General features: G+C 40.4%; 1 protein-coding gene across 6 annotated transcripts in view; it reads right to left on the bottom strand.

The window, feature by feature from the left end:
* Positions 1 to 21,454, bottom strand: part of kansl1b (KAT8 regulatory NSL complex subunit 1b) — a 200,199-nt gene that overhangs the window by 142,879 nt on the left and 35,866 nt on the right. For all 6 annotated transcript variants that reach the window (XM_072249272.1, XM_072249273.1, XM_072249276.1 and 3 more), the window contains one exon: positions 13,795 to 15,151. In XM_072249272.1, coding sequence (XP_072105373.1) covers positions 13,795 to 15,077 — 1,283 coding nt within the window. In that variant the 5' untranslated portion in view covers positions 15,078 to 15,151. The remainder of the gene's footprint in view (positions 1 to 13,794; positions 15,152 to 21,454) is intronic.

Here is a 21,454-nt window from a genome sequence, read left to right as displayed (position 1 = left end):
GCCAAGGTGAACTCTGCGCGGCTCATTGCAATTATGCTTACATCCAACACTTAGGAGCTGTTTGAAAGTAAAATTGAGAGATTCTCAGTTGGAGAATACAGCACAGAAACAGGACCTTTGACCCAATTCATCCATGCCAACCAAGATGCCCACTACCTGAGTTACATTTGCCTGCTTTTGGCCCATACCCCTCTAAACCACTTATCCATATTCAGTGCCTTGAATAAGTATTTAGCGCCATGAAAAAGTACTCAGCCACCAGAACTATTTTCATATTTTACTGTTCCATTTTCTAAATTTAAAATATACTGCAGCCGTTTTATTTGAGCTAATCTACAAAAGATTGTGCATCTGGTTGACAATTTACTAAAAATTAAAACTAAAATCGAGAGGCTGAAAGAATATTTATCCCCTTCATAATTACAATTGGAATCTTTTGGGCTCTACTGTGGAAAAAAATACAAATTGAAAGCCATTTGCCAATCCCTTCGCTCATTTACATAGTTGTTAGAGTGAAAAGGAAAACAAATCCATGAAACCCTGAAAGGCAAAAGATAATGTATAAAAAGGGGCATACAGAGAAATAAAAACAGGGAAGAGCCAACAGACATACAGAAATTGTTGAGGGTTGCTTTTTAAAAAAAATTCGCAAGGCAAAGAGGAGACATGAAATATCACTGGTAGACAAGATAAAGGAAAACACCAAAAAAAATTAATATGAAGAGTAACTTTGAAAGGGGCCATTAGTTACAAAAGGTATAATCTACCCTACGAGCTATGGTTTACTGGTAAAGTCTTAAATAAACACTTATTTAAAGAGATGGACATTACAAAACATGAACATAAAAATTCAATCCTTCTAGCAATGAAGGACAATTACAACTGGAGAAACCAACTAGAATATTGATATTGGTTTATTATTGTCTTATGTACCGTCAGTGAAAAGATTGTGAGGCATAGTTTTATACAGATCAAATCATTACAGTGCATTTTTATTGTTTTAACTTAATCTAGCTCAATGCAGAATAAAGTGTTAAAGCTACCAAAAAAAAGTGCTATGCACCTAAATGATAAAGTGCAAGATCATAACCCGATGGACTAGAGTTATTCTATTTGATAAGACATGACCTCTCATCGACATTGTTGTGATACATACAGGGATGGCTGATTAGACTAATCTGAGCCTGAAAGTCCCTTTCACACAGATGACAGAAGTGCTGGGCTGAACACTGATAAAGGCGATGGACAATACAGTTGGAGAACTCAAAGGGAACGATAAACCTGAATAATATTTGCAGGTATATAAAGGGATAAATCCCCAGGGCCTCATTAGGTGCATCCCAGACATCTGTGGGTAGCATTGGGGAAGATTGCTGGTCCTCTTAAGATTTATTTTAAATCTTTTATTTCTCACCTGAGGTGCCAGTGACAACAGAACAACATAACACTGTTATTGACAACAGGCAGAGCTCAGCCAGATAATTACTTACAAATCAAACATCAGTAGCAAAATTATTAGAAAAAGAGGGGCAAGTTTAATCTGTACTTGAATACACATACACAGTGATCAATCAAAGAGGATCAGCATGGGTTTGTTAGGGCTAGATGCTATCTTTCTGAACAACTTGAATGCTTTCTCCTCACCCCCCCCCCCCACCTCAGCCAAGAGTTTTAATGAGGGCAGTGAAATTGATACAGTTTACATATATTTTAGTAAGGCCATGGGAGTCCAGTATATAAAGCTTAGGCATATATATTTATCATGTTTATTTATTGCACTTCATCAGATCCAGAGTGACAATTATTTTGTTCTCCTGTACACTTGTGCGTAGGTAGTGACATTTAACAATCTTGAATTTTTAATTGCAAAAGTTACCAACTCTGGCCTTCTAAACTTGCTATCACTGACCAAAACATTTCACTCCTGCATTTTGTATAATATTCCAGGCTTTCCTTCTCCCCTCCCCACTCCCCAAATTAAACTATGTCCAAAACAAGTTTTCCCTTCTCACCTCACCCCACCCTCTTCTGTTCAGTTTGTCTGGGGTTCTATATTTTAACTGCCCCAGCCCTTTTCTTTGTAAAAACATAGTAACCCAGAGCCCCTTGCATTTAAGAGTATAGCATCAATCACTTCTTCTGTCTACTGTTGAATCTCTACCTTTCAAAAACACTTCAATTTTCTGGCCTCCATTTGCAGTTTTGTCTTTGCTCTTCTTAATCCCATTCCCTGCCAAGCTGTTTTAAACAAAGTGATATTCAGTCCAGACTCCAGTGCAATGTGCCTCACATGAACTGGTCCTACTGTCCCAGGAATTCATCCCTCCATCCTCCAGCCACTCATTTTTCTTAACGATTTTAAGTCCATGATCATTATCGAGAGAGACAAGGAGTAACACAAACATCCTGCTTCTTTAATCTCCCCAACCCCCCAGAACTTGTTAAAAGTTTAGTGCAAGATGTCATCTATTTATCAACACTCACCCTCCCCACTTCATTACGTTCTGCAGCCCTTGTGGAATATTTCTTCCCCCCAACTATAGAAACTACTACAGCTGCATTCCCTTGAGTTTTCCCATGACTTCCTATATTGAGTCACATATGGAACTAGTAATTTTAAATGGAATCAGGAACTTACAGCACAAAATGTCCACACGACCCTAAGGTGAGCATATCGTAAGGCATGACATTGTCCTTATCATCAAGGTCCTCATTCACAACAGTTACAAACAGTTAACAGTTCAAAGATCTCCAAAGTGAAAGGGAACAAATTCATACAAACTCATCTGGACTTCTATTCAGATCAGGACATTTCTCCAAGACTTCTCAGATTTCAGCCAAACATTGCAATATTACTTGAAAAAGCACAATTCACTTGACATGACGTGCTTTGACAATAGGTGTGCTGAACCATGGACAGAAACTTAAAATTGCTTTTGGTGCTGACAGCTTAGTTCAGCAGAAGTGGCACACTTAGCTTTAGTTTCCTTCTGTAGTCTCATGGGATCTCTCTCCTTCATCAGTCTGCAAAACCAAACACTAAAGCAAAATTCCCTCAGTGGTGTCTCAAATTACTCGTGGGATTCTTGATCTGCAAGTCCACCAAACCTTTTCTGCTGGTCTCTTGTGAATTCAAGAGTACCACCCTATGGTATATTTTGTTAACATTACTTGAATAGACCACTCTGACATCAGTTGTTGCTCAAGTCTAAAAACAAGGAGTCGAGCTCCACAGCAGGAACTTAATGCATCCGTGGCTAAAAGCTAGCAGCCAAGTGATGCTGCCCCACTGCAAAGCACGTGCATTCCTGATAGCAGAGATATTTTGCAATGACTTTCTGCTGAACTAACTCACCAAGCAGAAACATTTATTCAATTCTTAAATATAGTACAGAAGTTCATTCTGTAAACAATGCATTTTTTTTTAAAAAAAGAGAAATCTATAGATATTCCTAGGTACCAGACAGCACCTTTGGTGAACCCTTGTTTTAGCTGATTACTTAATTAGTGGTAGACCAGCAGAATGCGTCATCTTCTGCCATCAAGCCCAAGGCAGTATTAAAAGTCTACCTTGAGTTGATAGTCATCTCCTATGCCATTGTTACTGATGATTCACATAAATCCTATGTCTGCAGTTACCCTTGAACCAATGAAGTCTTTGTTGGTTTGAGTATCTCAGAAACTGCTGATCAACTGGGATTTTCATGAATAATGGTGCAAAAAACAAAACACATCCAGTGAGTGGCAGCTGTGGGTGAAAACACCTTGTCAACTGTCCAGCTCTTGGCTCCATCCCTCCCCCTCCTGTCTTCTCCTACCATTTTGGATCTCCCCCTCCCCCTTTCAAATCTCTTACTAGCTCTTCCTTCAGTTAGTCCTGACAAAGGGTCTCGGCCCGAAACGTTGACTGTACCTCTTCCTAGAGATGCTGCCTGGCCTGCTGCATTCACCAGCAGCTTTGATGTGTATTGCTTGAATTTCCAGCATTTGCAGAATTCCTCATGTTTGTGTTAATGACAGAGGTCAGTGGAGAATGGCCAAACTGGTTCAAGCTGACAGGAAGGCAACAGTAACTCAGATAACCAGGTGTTACAACAGTGGTGTGCAGAAGAACACCTCATCTCTCAACCCACATGTTGAACCTTGAAGTGGATGGGCTACAGCAGTAGAAGACTACACTGGGTTCCACTCCTGTACTCAATAAAGTGGCTACTAAATCAAGATCAGTGATATTAAACCTGATTCTGATTCACATGTAATCAGTATGATCAAAGGAGCATGGCCACATTCATCAATAAACAGCACAACAGAAGACAATCAACCAGTAAACACAGCACCCATCACTAAACTTAGTTAAATTTAGATAAAATTAGACAACTGGGTGACCCGTTGGGGCACCCTTTGACAGAAAGGTGGTGCAGTCTGATGTGATGTGTTTTGGAAATTAAAGAAGAAAAACTCAGTTTATTAAAAAAGAAAGACATGTAGCAAGACAAATATAGCTCCTCCTCATTTAACGAAGGACACTTTTGATGACAACATTTCTGGTTGATCTGCCACTCTTCAAGAATACTCTTAACGTTTTCATTTCTTTTTCCCCAGCTTAAAGCCACATACAGTTGACCATGCTGGAACACTGGTTTCTCCAAATAAATCAACACATTCTCCTTCTCTTTTAGAATACATTTATGATAATCCAGTGAAAAGTTAACAAAAATATATTTCTTTTTCTGCAGAAATGAAAGAGGTGATGAATGATTTTAAAAATGAAAACATTAAAACATGAAAGATTTATCTATATACTCCAGGATTTTTGAAGCAAATGTTCTGGGTCGAGTGCATACCGTTTCTCTACGAAGTGGTGACCTCTACTATTTGAGACAACTTCTTCATCACATAAAGGGACCAGTATCTTTCGAATCATTCACATGATGGAGATATCCTTCCATCATTCAAAGACGCCTGCAGAGAGAGAGGATTGTAGCAAGCTGACAATCATTGGCAGCAAACTATGGAAGAAGCAGAGAGAACAAGAATGCCCAGAGAAATGAGAGATTTGTTTATTGTCTTGCTAACAAACACTGAACCTGGCCTCATCCAATTCTTGTTCTCTTCCTCTCCTTGCTGCTTCCCAACGACATTTGGCGTCATCTCTTGACCTTCTCTTTCCACGCGGCATAATTAGGCCATCCATTTTTTTTTTACCCTAATGCTTGATAGAAGATACAAAGCAGTAACACCAAAGCCTCCAGGATGCTGATTTTTCTTGATGTGGTTGGCACTCTCCTAAATGGACATGACAGCCCTGCCCTTTTGCTGCGGTTGGTGTCGCTGCTAAGGCTGGCCGTGCGCATGCGTTGTGGTGTGGTGTTGCGGTTTCCATGAAAGGTGGAATCGGCTCTGTGAGCATCATGAGGCGCTGCTGAGGCTGGCCGTGCGCATACCTTGTGATGTTGTGTCGTGCTTTCCATTAAAGCTGGAATCAGTTCAGGTTGTGGAAAGCGGGGCCTGTTGGTTGACGAGTGAGCAATTTTATACGAATATATAACCCTGAACTTCGCATGCATTCTGTAAGTTAGTGCATTTTAAGTCGATTTAGTCAAAAAAAGTGCCGCTGTATTGCACCATTTGGGCTAATTGGAGATCACAAACAGAGCATGAGAATTTTAGTAGTATATAGATGGTTTCTTTAGCTAAATTTATCTGCACATTTAATATCCATCAACTTTGAATATCCATCAACTTTGAATTTCCATCCAGCCCATTCTGATTTTACAGTTTTTGTTACAAGGTAGTTTATTATACAAAATAAAAGAGCTCAATCATGCTGAAGACAATCCCACCCATTGATAAGACTTTAAAAAGATTGAAGACATGACTGTGTGCATATACTTTGATCAAGGGAGCGACTCCAAAATAAACAAGATCAAGTCCAGAGCAATCACAAAACTCAAAACACCATCAACCCTTAAAATGGGATAGTTTGAGTCATAACATGCCAACCAAGAGTACCAACTATGCTAGCCCCATTTGGCTGTGTTCAGAACATATCCCTCTAACCTTTCCTGTCCAAGTACTTTTTAAATCTTGCTAACGTACCTGACTGCCTCAACCACTTCCTCTAGCAGCTCATTCCACACGCTGACCACCCTTTCTATAAAATGTAACTCCAAGTTCCTATTAAACCTCTGCCCTCTAGACTTTGATTCCCTTGGGGAAAAAGAATCCCATCTAGCAAGCACACCATCTTGGCCCCTTAGTTTATATACCTCCACAAGATCATGCCTCGTTTTTTTCTACAAACCAATTCAATTTTGTCTTGCCAAAATGCACCATCTCACACTTAACTATATTATCCATTTGTCATTCATTGGCCCACATACCAAGCTGATCAATATCCCTCTAAATACTGACAAAATATGCACTGTTAACAGCATCATCTATTTCAGTGTCATTTGCAAATTTACTAACCATTATCTTGTACATTCTCAAACAACTCGTGTCAGTTCTTCCTGCAAAACACATGTACATGAACTTTACACTTTAATATCAAAGGAATGCCAACAAGCCATGAATGCACAGCGGTGCGATATCAATAAAGAAAAACACATTGGATATGGCAAAGTCAACAACACTCCAGCAATAACACTCCAACAACAATAACACTCCAGCAATAACACCCCAACAACACTCCAGCAATAGCACTGAAGGCGTGTGCTCCAAAACTTGCCACATTCTGGCTAAGCTGAACTAGATACAGGTTTTCCCCGCTATCCGAATGTAGAGCGTTCCTATGAAACCGTTCGTAAGCCGAAATGGCGTAAAGCCAAGCAGTTATTAATTTATATGGGAAAATTTTTGAGCGTTCCCAGACCCCAAAAATAACCTAACAAATCATACGAAATAGCACATAAAATCTAAAGTAACACTAACATATAGTAAAAGCAGGAATGATATGATAAATACACAGCATACATAAAGTAGAAATAATGTATGTACAGTGTAGTTTCACTTAACAGAATTGGGAAGTTTGAGCCAAAATCGATTTGTCGAAAAAAATCGGCAAGTACGCGCATGTGCACATCACACATTCGCATGTACACGCACATCACACATACACGCATTCGCACATCACGCATGCACACACACCTGCCTGCACAAGGCTTCATGGTCATGATAGTCTTTCTTGGGGTAAACACAAGTTTAAAGCGAGCATCTTTCTTCATAAAAGCAAAAATCCTCTTTCGGTTAATGGAAACAGGTACTAATGTAGGTCTTTCACAAAAGTGAAATGTCATAAAGAGAATGTTCAGAAAGCGGGGGACACTTGTACAACCAGGCAATGTGGAATATTATGATAAAACACAGGAGCAGAATTAGGCTATTTGGCCCATTGTGACTGTTCTACCAATCCATAATGGCTGATATATTATCCCTCTGACCACATTCCCCTGCTTAATCTAAACATTTTCAAGTTTACTGATGACACCACTGTTGTGGGCCATAAGGGCGATGATGAATCAGAATATAGGAGGGAGACTGAAAATTTGGCTCAGTGTCAACCTGACAACCTCTCACTCATTGTCAGCAGGACCAAGAAACTTACTGCAGATTTCAAGAGAGAAACCAGAGGTCCATGAGCCAGTCCTCTTTGGAGGATCAGAGATAGTGAGGGTTAGCAACTTTAAATTCCTGGGTGTTGTTATTTCAGAAGACCTGTCATATAAATACAATTGCAAAGAAAGCATAGCAGCACCTCTACTTTCGTAGGAGTCTGCAGAAAATTGGAAAATCAAAAACAGATAAACTTCGATAGATGTGAAAAGTACATTAATTGGCTGCATCACGGCCTGATATGGATACACCAATGCCTTTGAATGAAAAATCTTCCAAAAGGTAGTGGATTTGGCCCAGTACATCACAGGTAAAGCCCTCCCAACCACTGAGCACATCTACATGAAACACTGTCATAGGAAAGCAACATCCATCAAGATCCCCACCACCCAGGTCATGCTCTTTTCTTGCTGCTGCCATCAAGGTACAGGAGCCTCAGGACTCAAACCACCAGGTTCAGGAACAGTTACTACCCCTCAACCATCAGGCTCCTGAATAAAAGGAGATATATGCACTCACTTGTCCCATCACTGAGATGTTCCCACAACCAATGATCTCATTTTAAGGACTCTTTATCTTGGTATTTAATGTTCTCATTATTTATTGCTATATTTATATTTGCATTTGCAGAGTTTGCTGTCTTCTGCACTCTGGTTGATCTTTCAGTGATCCTGTTATAGTTACTAGTCTATAGATTTGCTGAGTATGCCTGCAGAAAAATGAATCTCAGGGTTGCAGGTGGTGACATATATGTTGTCTGATGAGAAAATTTACTTTGTAATCAAGAACCAATCAAGCTCCGCCTTAGATACACCCAAATGACTTGGCCTCCATAGCTGTCTGTAGCAATGAACTCCAGATTCACCATCCTCTAGCAAAGACACATCTCCACCTCTGTTCTAAAAGGACATACAAACCCCATTTCCAGAAAAGTTGGGATATTTACCAAAATGCAGTAAAAACAAAAATCTGCGATGTTAATTCACGTGAACCTTTATTTAACTGACAAAAGTACAAAGAAAAGATTTTCAATAGTTTCATTGACCAACTTAATTGTATTTTGTAAATATACACAAATTTAGAATTTGATGGCTGCAACACACTCAAAAGTTGGGACAGAGTTAAAATAAGATTGAAAAGTGCACAGAATATTCAAGTAACACTGGTTTGGAAGACACCACATTAAGCAGGCTAATTGGTAGCAGGTGAGGTATCATGACTGGGTATAAAAGTAGCGTCCATCAAAGGCTCAGTCTTTGCAAGCAAAGATGGGTCGTGGCTCACCCCTTTGTGCCAAAATTTGTGAGCGAATTGTTAGTCACTTCAAAAGGAACATTTCTCAACGCAAGATTGCAGAGAATTTAGGTCTTTCAACATCTACAGTACATAATATTGTGAAAAGATTCAGAGACATTTCAGTGCATAAAGGGCAAGGTTGGAAACCACTGTTGAATGCGCGTGATCTTCGAGCCCTCAGGCGGCACTGCCTAAGAAACCATCATGCTACTGTGACAATTATAGCCACCTGGGCTCGGGAGTACTTCGGAAAACCATTGTCACTCAACACAGTCCGTCGCTGCATCCAGAAATGCAATCTGAAACTGTATTACGCAAGGAGGAAGCCATACATCAACTCTATGCAGAAATGCCGGCGAGTTCTCTGGGCCCGAGCTCATCTCAGATGGACCGAAAGACTGTGGAGCCGTGTGCTGTGGTCAGATGAGTCCATATTTCAGCTAGTTTTTGGAAAAAACGGGCGTCGAGTTCTCCGTGCCAAAGATGAAAACGACCATCCAGATTGTTATCAGCAAAAGGTGCAAAAGCCAGCATCTGTGATGGTATGGGGGTGCATCAGTGCCCACGGCATGGGTGAGTTGCACGTACGTGAAGGTACTGTTGACTCTGAGGCGTATATTAGGATTTTAGAGAGACATATGTTGCCATCAAGGCGACGTCTCGTCCTGGGACGTCCATGCTTATTTCAGCAGGACAATGCCAGACCACATTCTGCACGGGCTACAACAGCGTGGCTTTGTAGACACAGAGTGCGTGTACTTGACTGGCCTGCTGCCAGTCCAGATCTATCTCCTATTGAAAATGTACGGCGCATCATGAAGAGAAGAATCAGACAACAGAGACCACGGACTGTTGAGCAGCTGAAGTCTTATATCAAGCCAGAATGGACAAAATTTCCAATTGCAAATCTACTACAATTAGTATCCTCAGTTCCAAAACGATTAAAAAGTGTTATTAAAAGGAAAGGTGATGTAACACAATGATAAACATGCCTCTGTCCCAACTTTTGTTGAATGCGTTGCAGCCATCAAATTCTAAATTTGTGTATGTTTACAAAATACAATTAAGTTGGTCAGTAAAACTATTGAAAATCTTTTCTTTGTACTTTTGTCAGTTAAATAAAGGTTCAAGTGAATTAACATATCACAGATTTTTGTTTTTATTGCATTTTGGAAAATATCCCAACTTTTCTGGAAATGGGGTTTGTACTTCTACTCCAAGGTTGTGCACTCTTGTCCATGATTCCCCAACTATAGCTAACAACACCCTCTCCATGTCCACTCTATCTAAGCCTTTCAAAACTCTATAGATTTCAATGAGATTCTCTCCCCCCCACCCCCCACCCCATTGTTAAAACTCCAATAAGTACAGGCTGGGAGCTAAACACTCATATGCAAACCTTTTCATCCCCAGGATCATTCTCCTGAACTTCCTCTGGACCCTCTCCAAAGCCAGCACATCTTTTCTTAGATAAGGGGTCCAAAACTGCTCACAGTACTACAAGTGAGGCCTCACCAGTGCTTTTTCAGCAGCATTACATCCTTGTTTTTTTCCCCCTCATCAGCATCAATAGAAATAATGGATATTGGATAATGCTATCAAGCAATACTTGCTTAACAATAACCTGCTCACAGAATCTCAGTTTGAGCTTCTGACATCATTCCAAACATGGACAAAATAAATGAACTCAAGAGCCAAACACTAGCGGTATGCAAGAAGTTCAAGATTGTCAGGGGGCAGAAAGGAGTGTAGCTGCTATTACTAGGGGGAAGATGCTTGGGAAGCTGAAAGGTCTGAAGTATTCTATTTCTCCACAAAATTTACTTATTGCATGTGATAACGTAGGCCAGTCAGCATGGTTTCCTTAAAGGGAAATCTTTTGCAACTCAAAATTCTGCATAGAGCCATCTGACTCCAGATTGTCTCTCGAAATTTAAGACAGGGGTTTCCCAATGTGTTCTAAATGTAAAGGAAACATTGGAACTCTCACCCATTGTATTCGGACTTGTCCTAAACTTCAGGCATACTGGAGTGATATTTTGGGTGAAATGGAAAAGATTCTGAAGATGGAGCTTGAACTGGACCCAGTGTCTTTTCTCTTAAGCCTACCCAGCAGTCGTATTATTAATGCACATCAGAAAAAACTTTTTAACATCCTGACTTTTTGTACAAGGAGGAACATTTTACTTCGTTGGATATCCGATAAGGCCCCTGGACTTTCTGGTTGGCATAAACTAATCATGGAATTCATTCCTTTGGACATTTCAACATGTATGGTACACTCCAGTTTTCATAAAACATGGCAACCTTTTCTACAATAAGTATTTGTAAACCTGTCTGCTATACTAATAAGGGCTTTTGTATAGGATGTGGTGGTGATGTCTATACTTTGATGGAAGTGTTCTGATAGCTGATATCTGTGAGGGGAAGAAATGTAAATGTACCTGAAAATTGAAAGTTTTGTTATGCTGAGGAAAAAAAAGATAGATAAATAAATAAATAAATAAATAAGGGGAATCTTGCCCGACATTTCTGTTGGAATTCTGAGGAAATAACAAGCAGATAAACAAAGAATCGGTGGATTTTTCTTTTGAAAATCAGAACATAAAGCAGTATGAATCCCCCTGTATGACTAAACTGGAATTAATGGGAATCATAGGTTCATGTATGACCAGGATTCTGCACTTCTCTGTTACTTTTAAAGTCATACATGAACTTGTGATTCCTATTGATTCCAGTTTAGTCAGAATTCACTGACACCATATTTTAGTGCTTGCCAAGCACCTCCTTAGTAATGACAAAGCTGAGTGACTTAGAGCTGATGATGATGGAATGTAACAGGAAAGGAAAGTAAAAGATCAAATAGAGGGAGGTGGGGAGGGCAGATGGGAGCAGTAAGGAAAGGGAACCAGTGGGAAGAGTGCATGGGTGATGATAAGAGTGGAGGAGCGGAAAGAAGCAAGACAATAGGAGCTGGATAGATCAGAAGTGAGGAAAGGGACGGGGGTGGGGGGGGAGCAGTTACTGAAATTTAGAGTATTCAGTGCCTATACCAACAAGTCACACACTACCCAGGAAGAATACAAGAATTGTTTCTCTAGCTTACGTTAAGCCACATCTATGCCTTAGAGGCAGCCAAGGGAAGACAAGTTGGTGTAAGAATAGGGAGGGGATTTAAAATGGCTGACAACTAAGAGATCTAAACAGCCACAGCGACTGGAATGCAGCACTGGCAAAGCAGTCTGGATTTTGTCTCACTAATGTAGAGGCACATCGGAAGCACCAGAAAGTCTGTTTTGGTTACTGAATGGTTGTGAAAGGGTAGTTGCAGATATAAGGAGAATCCCAAGGAAGGGAGGAAAATGGAGAGTCAGGAACTGATTGCTGGAGAAAGGGGTGGACGCTGAAAGCGTAAGCTGGTAGAGAGATATGCAAGGGTCAGGGAAACTCTATCCCTGTGGAGGGATGGGTATGTTAAGGTTATTGGTGCAGGAAGGAGATGTGGAAACAGGACCCTATTTTCCGTAAAATGCAAGCATCTCGAATGCCTTGGAGTGAAGGCCACATTGAAAACAAATGTAGCAGCAATAAGGAGCTGAGAAAAAGAAAATGCCTCCTTACAAGTGATGGGGTGGGAATATGTGTACTCTAGATGGATGTGGGAATCAGTGAGTCTGCAGATAATCTATCTCCTCAGATGGAAGCAGATCAAGAAAGGGGAGAGCAGAGGCAGAGATGGACCAAGTGAAGTTGAGGGCACAGTGGAAGTTGGCAATGCAGTTGATGAAAATGCCGAATTTCACACAGGTGAAAAAGCAGATGATAGAGAAGAGCAAGTGTTAGGGAGCAATGTCCAAATAGGTTTGGAACTTAGATTGCTCCACTTTAACAGGTGTAGCTAGGGCCCATGCGAATGCCCATGGTTAAACCTTTAGTTTGGAGACAATGGAGGAGCCAAAAGAGAGAAGTTGAGAGAGTATGCACAAGCCTGTCAAGCAGAGGAAGGCGTTGCTTTGGGAGGAGGAGAAGGAAGAGGAAGTAGAAATAGATAGATCTGTGTTCCAGAATGACAGAGCTTCAAAGTCTTCCTGATGGGGCACAGAAGTGTTCGATGACTGAACATCCATGGTGAAAATAAGGTGGGGTGGGGAAGAGGGAGGTTAAGGAAATGGAAATTTGTTGAAATGGAGGAAACCAAGTGAGGTGTCATAGATGTAGGTGGGAAAGGACTGGATTTGTTTGCAAAAAGTTTGTTGATCTCTGCTCTAATCACAATGAAATTCTACAACCAAGATCAACTAAAGACAATTTTCACAGAATACAAGAAAGTTATCCTCTCATTTCACTGCTAATTACATTCAAACCTTTAGGTTACGAATTACAGCAAAGATCTCCAGTATAATTTATATATGTTTTATCATTTATGTTTTCCATGCTTTAATCCTTCTCACTTTTCCATTCTACTGACCACTTCAACTTCATTAATTTCTCCTCTTTACAAGGGAAAACAGTACGCACTGCACTAGTTACAAGGATTTCAGAACATATTCCCATTATTTTGCTTAGTGCAAATAAAGTACAGGCAATTCCTGTATTAAGATAATTTGTGTTACAGAAATTGCATGTACAAGCTTCACTAATCACTACCCCAAAATTTGAGATATGGAATAAAATTCACTCATGGAATTTATATGAATAAAAACAAATTAACAATTTGTTTCTTTCTGCCTGCATTTCTTGCCATATGCACATTGTACATAAAATCATGATACAGCCCATTTTCTAGGAACAGTCCCCTTCCTCCCCATCCATAAAGTAGATATCACCTGAAGTTTCCTGCAAAGATTTCTCCTGAGAGTCAAAAATTATTCAAACTGTACTCACAAAGGCGCAAGATATTGCTTTGTTTCCACGTTGGTTTGTGATTCCTCTTCAATATCAGATTCCCCACCAGAACTGCTCTCCGTAACATCAGAATCAAAAGCATCCTCACTGAATCGCAGCTTTGAGTCACAGCTTGAAATAAACTTTTCAAGCCCTTTAGTCATTGAACTGCTCTTAAAGACATTTTCCAATGTTTCTGAAGCACTCTTGTCCCCTTTCCAAGAAATGGAACCAGATTTATTACCATAAAGTATATTATTTTGTTGAGACACATCCTGGCGCTTCAAGCAATTCAAAGGCGAAAGATGATGCAGAGCTTTTTCTACAAATCCTCCTAGTTGCTGCTGGACATGACGCTCAACCTGTTTTACTTGAACAACTTCCAGTCTCTTCCTAAGTTTGTAGGCTCTTCTTCTAATTTCACTTTGTCTGGTCTGAGTCATTGAAGTCCTTCTGTGAACCTCAGTATCCAGAATCTTAAAGGTGTCAATCCTGGAGGCAGAAAGATCCCTCGCACTATCAGTACTTCCAGAAACTCCATCAGAGAAGTCTGGTGAGGACATGGACTTAAAATTTGAAATATCCTTTTCCCCAAACTCCAAGTGTCTGGCCAACTCTGATGTACGTAAATCCTCGTCAATAGTACTCAAATGTCTAAGTTTTCTTGATTCCCCTGCCACATCCTCTTCTATTATTTTACTAGACATAATACATGCCAATTTACTGAAATCTTCATGTTGAATGGATCCAGACTTTTGCCCAGTCTTTATAACATTCAAATCATAAACTGAATGTGGATTGCCAGATTTCTTGGCTAAGCCATTAACAGGTGGTTCTGGGGGTGGGGACAGTGATGGATAACTGTTACCTGCATTCATCGTTTTAATAAGTTTAGGGGAAAATTCCACAGCCACCTGACCATCAATTATATCTGACCCAAGCACACTAGCTTCCAGTAAAGAATGGGACAAGACAGTATGAGACCTTATAATTCCGTGCTTGCTTAAAGATCCTTGAAGTTTCACTGATTCTGGTGTTGATGGTGGACGAGATCCTCCATCAAAGCAGCAACGTGATGACAGCACCTCCTTCCTGGAGTTATTGCGAAAATCCAGACTATGGTCCTCTGCAAAAGACTTCCTTATGGCTCCGTTATTAATGGAGTTGTTGTTGTCGGTGTCAGTTGTGCCTGAGGGAGATAGGGATGAGGATGGTGTCGCAAGTTTGAACCTATGGTGAGCTTCAGTTGCCGCTTCTGTGAGAGCGGGCGCCATCGCAGCCATGCAGCGCTGAGACACAGACACACTGGCCTCTCCAACCGCTGAGGCCAGTTCCACTCCTCTCTTCCAGCACTAGCCTGAAAGGAAAAAAATAAACAACTTAAAACACAATTTCAAAACAGTTGGTGTGGTGTGAGTTATGGAAATCTAATCATTTTCATACACATGGCCTGGATTTAATTCTTTACAATTCTAAATAGCTTATATTTAAATTGCCTACACGAAAAGCACTGGGATGGACTGCTTGAGTTAACAAATTGTCCCACTGACATTGATAAACACAAGACAATCACTGATTTCTTGCAAGGTCAACAAACAAATATTTCAATTCAAATTTCAGTCTTCAGTGTGTTAACATTTCGTCCAAATTTTACAACAGAACTGAGTCATAGCATTGTACAGTACAGAAAAAGGCCCAGTGGCCCAACTCATCCATACTGACCCAAATACCTTCTGAGCTCAACCCATTTGTCTGTGTTCGGTTCATATACTTGTAAACCTTTCCTATCCGTGAACGTGGCCAAATTACTCTCAAACGCTGTAAATGTACCTACCACTCCTTTTGCCATCTTGTTCCATACATACCCAGTACTTTATGGAAAAACTTGCTTCAAGGTTTCCTTTAAATCTATGCCCCTTATGATTTGAAAAGTTCCAGGTTACTCCTCAGCATCCTCTCCTTTAGGGAAAAGCCCAAGCCGATCCTGTCGTCTTGTAATTCAAGCTCTCTAATCCTTGCAATCATATTCTCCCTATTCCATGGCAATCAGATCTGCACACAATACGCACATGTAAATTTATTAAAGTACATTTAAGTTACCATATACTACCCAAAGTCTTGTACTCAATGCCCTGCTCGATGAAGACAAGCATGACAAACACTTTCTTCACTACCATGCCAACTTGTATCGCCATTTTCAGAGAAATATGTACCTGCACCCCGGAATCTCTATTGAACACTACTGAAGAGGCTCAATCTTAATTGCTTCTCAGTCATGTGACATGGAAACTTGCTCTGCAGCCCACCAAGTTCATGTCTACCATCAAGTACCTATTTTGCAATCGTATTCCCCCTATTTCATCCTCAGATTTTGCCCACCATCAATAGGCTAGGGTTAATTTACAGTGGCCAATTACCTCACTACCTGCACGTCCTTGGGATGCGGTGGAAGAGTGCTGGAATCAGAACATCCGAAGGAAATCCACATCCTCACAGGGAGAACTTGCAAACTATACTGACAGCACCAGAATTTGAGACTGAACCAGGCCACTGTAGCTTCGAGGTAGCAGCTGTACTCATTGCACCACAGTAGCACTTTAAGGTGTCTCTGAGGAGGCTCTTAATATTGAGAATGACTTCTGTCCACTCGTTCCCCACCCCCCCCCCAAATAAATTCTGATGCACTTAAACTAGGCCAATGTAGGAACTGCAGACTCTTCTACAGACAAGGGAAGTGGTGGGTCATTTGTAAGGTGGTGCCCTTCCAATGCATGGCCTCAAGGCTCTCAAACTATCCCACATGTTGTGTCTCCATTTTGAGTTCTCATAAGCCAGAAGCTCCGATGAGTAAGAATAATGCATTTAATCAGGGAAGCTCCCAGGCATCTTTCAATCATTTTCTTTGTTACCCTGGCAGTGTTCTCACATGGCAAAGATTGGAATAGAGTGACATTTCATAGAGTGTGGTATCGGACTTCATATATTGTGGCCAGTATAACAAATAAAAGTGGCCAAGAACTCAATGTTGGAAACTCAGAGCTTCCTGGGAACTGTAGGACACTGCAAACCCAGCAGAAACACTGTTCCCTTTAAATATCACATGGACAAATAGGGTTGTGTGGAGGCAGAGTTTGAACAATGGCTTCAAAATTACCCAATTCAAAAACCCATAAATAAATCAAGCCCATAAAACATGCATATGAATTCATCAAATAAATTGACTCTCAAAAAACACTAATCTGTAGGTGGACAGCATTATGACAAAATATCTATAATTAACCAAGAAAGCAAACAATTCATCAATAGCTTCGGCTAGTTTGGCATAAAAATTCTAGACTGGCTTACTAATCATTTGTGGAAGTAACAAAGAGGTAGCAAAAAGAAATTAAACAGGTCTGAAATATTTCTGAGGGCAAAATTTCTTCATAATTCAAACATCCCAAAGTATTGTCAGTGCAAAGAATTTTAGTCATGGCATCATAAACAAGCACAGCAACTACTCCGCATTGAAAGTGCCAGAAAGTCACATGCTTTTGTTAGCAACAGTCAAGAACAAATTGGAGAAAACAACCAAGGTTATGTAACAACTTGGAAAAGAATTTGCATCTATGTTACCAGGACTTGAGGACGCGAGTTCTTGGGAAAGGTTGAATAAGTTAGGAATTTATTCCCTAGAGTGGAGGAGAATGACAGAAGTTTTGATAGAGCTATACAAAATATTGAGGGGCATAGATGGGGTAAATGCAAGCAGGCTTTTTCCACTGAAATTGGCTAAGATGGAAACTAGAGGTAATGGGTTAAGGGTGAAAGGTGAAATGTTTAAGGGGAGAACCTGAGGAGAAAAATGTTAACTGATGGTGGTGAATGTGTGGAACGAGCTGCCAGCAGAAGTGGTGGGTTCTGGTTTGATTTCAACATTTAAGAGAAATTTGGATAGGTACATGGATGGGAGGGGTATGGAGGGCTATGGCCCAGGTGCAGGTCGATGGGACTAGACTGATTAATAATTTGGCATGGACAAGATGGGGCTGAAGGGCCTGATTCTGTGCTATAGTTTTCAATGATGGGACTAATTAGTCTAATAATACTACACAAAAAGGTCAATTTATATTTAAATGCAAACCAGAGTTCAAAGCCACACCTGAATCAACCTGCTGTGCTCTACTGAACCAAGTAACTAAATTCTACATTCCGAACCCAACTGAGATAGAATATTAACTTAGTTTTTCTTATCGCAATGAAGTTCATCCAATCAACGTTATTTAACTTTTCAAAACTGGCCTGCTTTAGACACTACCTGGGTTGAATTGTGCCCTTTCTTCAGCCTCTGGCTTCCCTAAGTTAGCAATTTTGTACTTTGCAAACACTCAGCTCCTCCCCTCAGATGAACTTGCTGAAAAGTACTTTAGCTCTTTGGAAAACAGCTTTATTCTGCAAAGCAGAAAAGCAATTTAACAAGTGAAGATTTGACACAAAATGGACCAAAAAAAACTGCGCAAGAAGCATAAAGATGTCAGAGTATCTCCTGTTAGTAATTAAGCGTGATTTTCAGAGCTAGAGCTGCATTACTCCACAACAAGGCAGAACCCTTGAGGTACAATAGCAGATACCCCAAAAGATCAGAAAATGATTTTTAGATTCACTTTCACAATACTGGTTCATTGCTCCATGTACAGTACAAGCTTTATTTGGATGCTATACAGATCATCCCTTATGTAATTACATCGAGGTAATAAAAAGAAAAACAGATTGCAGGATACAGTGCTGCAGTTACAGTGAAAGTGCCAGTGGACAAATAAAGTGAAAGGACCTTGATACAGTAAACTAGGAGATCAAGAGTCTTTGATCAAGAGCCGAAGAAGTCTATTCAAGAGTCTGACAGCAATGTCCCCAATTCTGTTGGCAGGTGCTCGAACTTTTTCTGTGTGTCTGGCGGGAAAGGGGAGAAGAGATAGGAGGACTGGAGTGGGAGGGATCTTAGATTATGTTGGCTGCTTTCCCAAGGCAGCAAGATGTGCAAATGGAGTCAATGAAAAGGAGAGTGCTTTGCATGATGAACTAGACTGTGTTCACAACTCTGGAATTTCTTGGGCAGAGTAGTTGCCATACCAAATGTACAAATAAAGCAGATCAGAAGAAGAAAAAATCTAGGCATGTGGCCCTGCATTACAGTTGCTCAGGTTACAGAAATATTTCCTTACAAAATTCATAAATCACCACGTAATGACTTAAGGAATAAAATTTACTCAGAGATATTGTGAATAAATATGTTAATGCTTTTTTTTTAAAACTTGTATTCCTTAATAAACACTTAGATGACATCCTCATGTTGTGGAAGATTGTAATACAGCCCATCTTCTCAGAACACAACCCCATAACGTTGGGGTCATCTGTATTGTGAATTGCAATTGAGTTGTCAGACTGCAAGATGTCGCAAAATAGATATTGAAGGAAAAAGAAAATGCCAACTTTTTTTTATAATTAGAGTGCTGAAAATACTGGGAGCCTGTGTTGATTAGTTTGGAGTCAAAAACCAAATTCAGGGTCCAGAAACTTTGGAAGAACTGATGGCAAGAGGAATGAGCTGAGGGAGAGCAAAGTATTATTGCTTCCTTGCTTCCCCCCCACCCCCCACATGCAAATATTTCACTATAAAGTGTGCTGGTTCTCAATATTCATTAACAACACTTACTTAATCCATAGAACTAAAAGGTGTGGAATGAATATTGAACTGTGTAGCATTAGATTGATGACAACTATTCAGAAGAGAATGGAACAGAATTGGGCCATTTGGCTCAGTGCGTCTGCTCTGCCATTTTATCATGGCTAATCTCTTTCCCTCTCAGCCCCAATCTCTTGCCTTTCATGCCTAGCTAATCAAGAACCTATCAACCTCTGCCTTTAATATACCCAATGATTTAGCCCTTATTAATTGCAAAGGTTAGTGCTGCAAGTAATATGAAATAATAAGTTTCAGGAGCACGATAGATCCTTAGCCTTGCAGTATTAATTTATGGAATTAAGTTCTGCCAATAGAGATATGCCCTGTCCAGTATCCAAAGCAAAACATGCAGATGCCAAGAAAAAGAAATGTTTCAAGTCACACAGCTGGGAAACAGGGCCTTGAGCCCAATTTGCTCATACCCACCTAAGCTCATGCCATTTACCCATAATGGCCAATATCCCTCACCTTTCCTGTCCATGCGCCTTTCAAATGTCAATGTCTTGCCAGCATCTTGTACCAATGCAACACAACATCCCAACTTCCACACTCAATGCCCTGACTGACGAAGGTCAATGTGCCTCAAGCCTTTTTCACCACCTGTGACACCATTTTCAGAGCCATGTACTTGCACTCTTAGATCCCTCTGCCCTACAACACTCCCTGGAGCCCAACTGTTTACTGTGAAAATTTTGTACCCCATTTGCCATTCCTTAGCCCACTTTCCCAACTGATTAAGTTTCCTGTCTATTCTGGTAAGTGTCAAAGGCACCATCTATTTTGGTGTCATCTGCAAACTTACTAATTACGTTTGTACATCTTCATCTAGATCATTGATATAGATGACAAAAGCAATGTGTCCAACGCTGACCCTGAGGAACATTATGAGTCACAGGTCTCCAATCTGCAAAACAATCTTCCACTATCAGCCTTTGCTATCCACCATCAAGCTCATCGTGTGTTCAGTTCACGAGTTCTCTTGGATTGCATGCAACCTAACCTTCCAAAGCAGCCTATCATGCAAAACCTTATCAAATGGTTTATTGAAATACAAAAAGATCCCTGTTATCATTGAATTTTTGTTTGAGGTCAATCAAATCTGAGACACATGATCTCCCATACAGTCATGCTGACTATCCCTAATCAACCCATCTTTCCAGATACATGTATTAATTATCCCCCAGAATTTTCTCCAGTAACTTCCCTACCACATATTAGGCTCACTGGTTGATAGGTCCCAGGTTTTTGTTTGCAGCCCTCAAACAAAAGTCCATTAGCCCTCCCACTTCAGTCGTCATTAATGATGATGCACATATCTCAGCCAGGGCTCCTGCAATTTATTCTCCAGCTTGCCAGTGTTTTTACATCTACCTGATCAAGCCCTGGAGATTTATCTATCTTCACATGTTTTAAGACATCCAATGTCACATTTGCTGTAATGTGGATTATTTCTGACATCCCAAAGGAAGTCAAAACAAAAGCCAAAGAGAAGGCATATAATAGAGCAAAGAAAAATATGGGAAGTTGGATTGGAAAGCTTTTAAAATCAAAAGGCAACTAAAAAAGCCTTGAGGGAAAAGACGGAATATGAAGGTAAGCTATTCAATAATATAAAAGAGAACACCAAAACCCTTTTTTCAGAAAAAGAGAGGTAAGAGTAGATATCAGACAACTGGAGGGGTAGTAATGTGGGACAAGGAAATGGCAGACAAACTAAGTACTTTGTATCCATCTTCACTGTGGAAAATACTAGCAGTAAGCAAGCAGTTCAAGGTTGTCAGGAGGCAGAAATGAGTGCAGCTGCTATTACTAATGGGAAGGTGCTTGGGAAGCTGAAAGGTCTGAAGGTAGACAAAAATCACCCAGACCAGATGGACTCCACCCCAGGGTTCTGAAAGAGGTAGCTGAAGAGATTATGGATGTACTAATAATGATCTT

Source organism: Mobula birostris, chromosome X (genome assembly GCF_030028105.1).
Source record: "Mobula birostris isolate sMobBir1 chromosome X, sMobBir1.hap1, whole genome shotgun sequence".
NCBI lineage: Eukaryota > Metazoa > Chordata > Chondrichthyes > Myliobatiformes > Myliobatidae > Mobula > Mobula birostris.
This window is presented reverse-complemented; position numbering and strand designations above follow the sequence as displayed.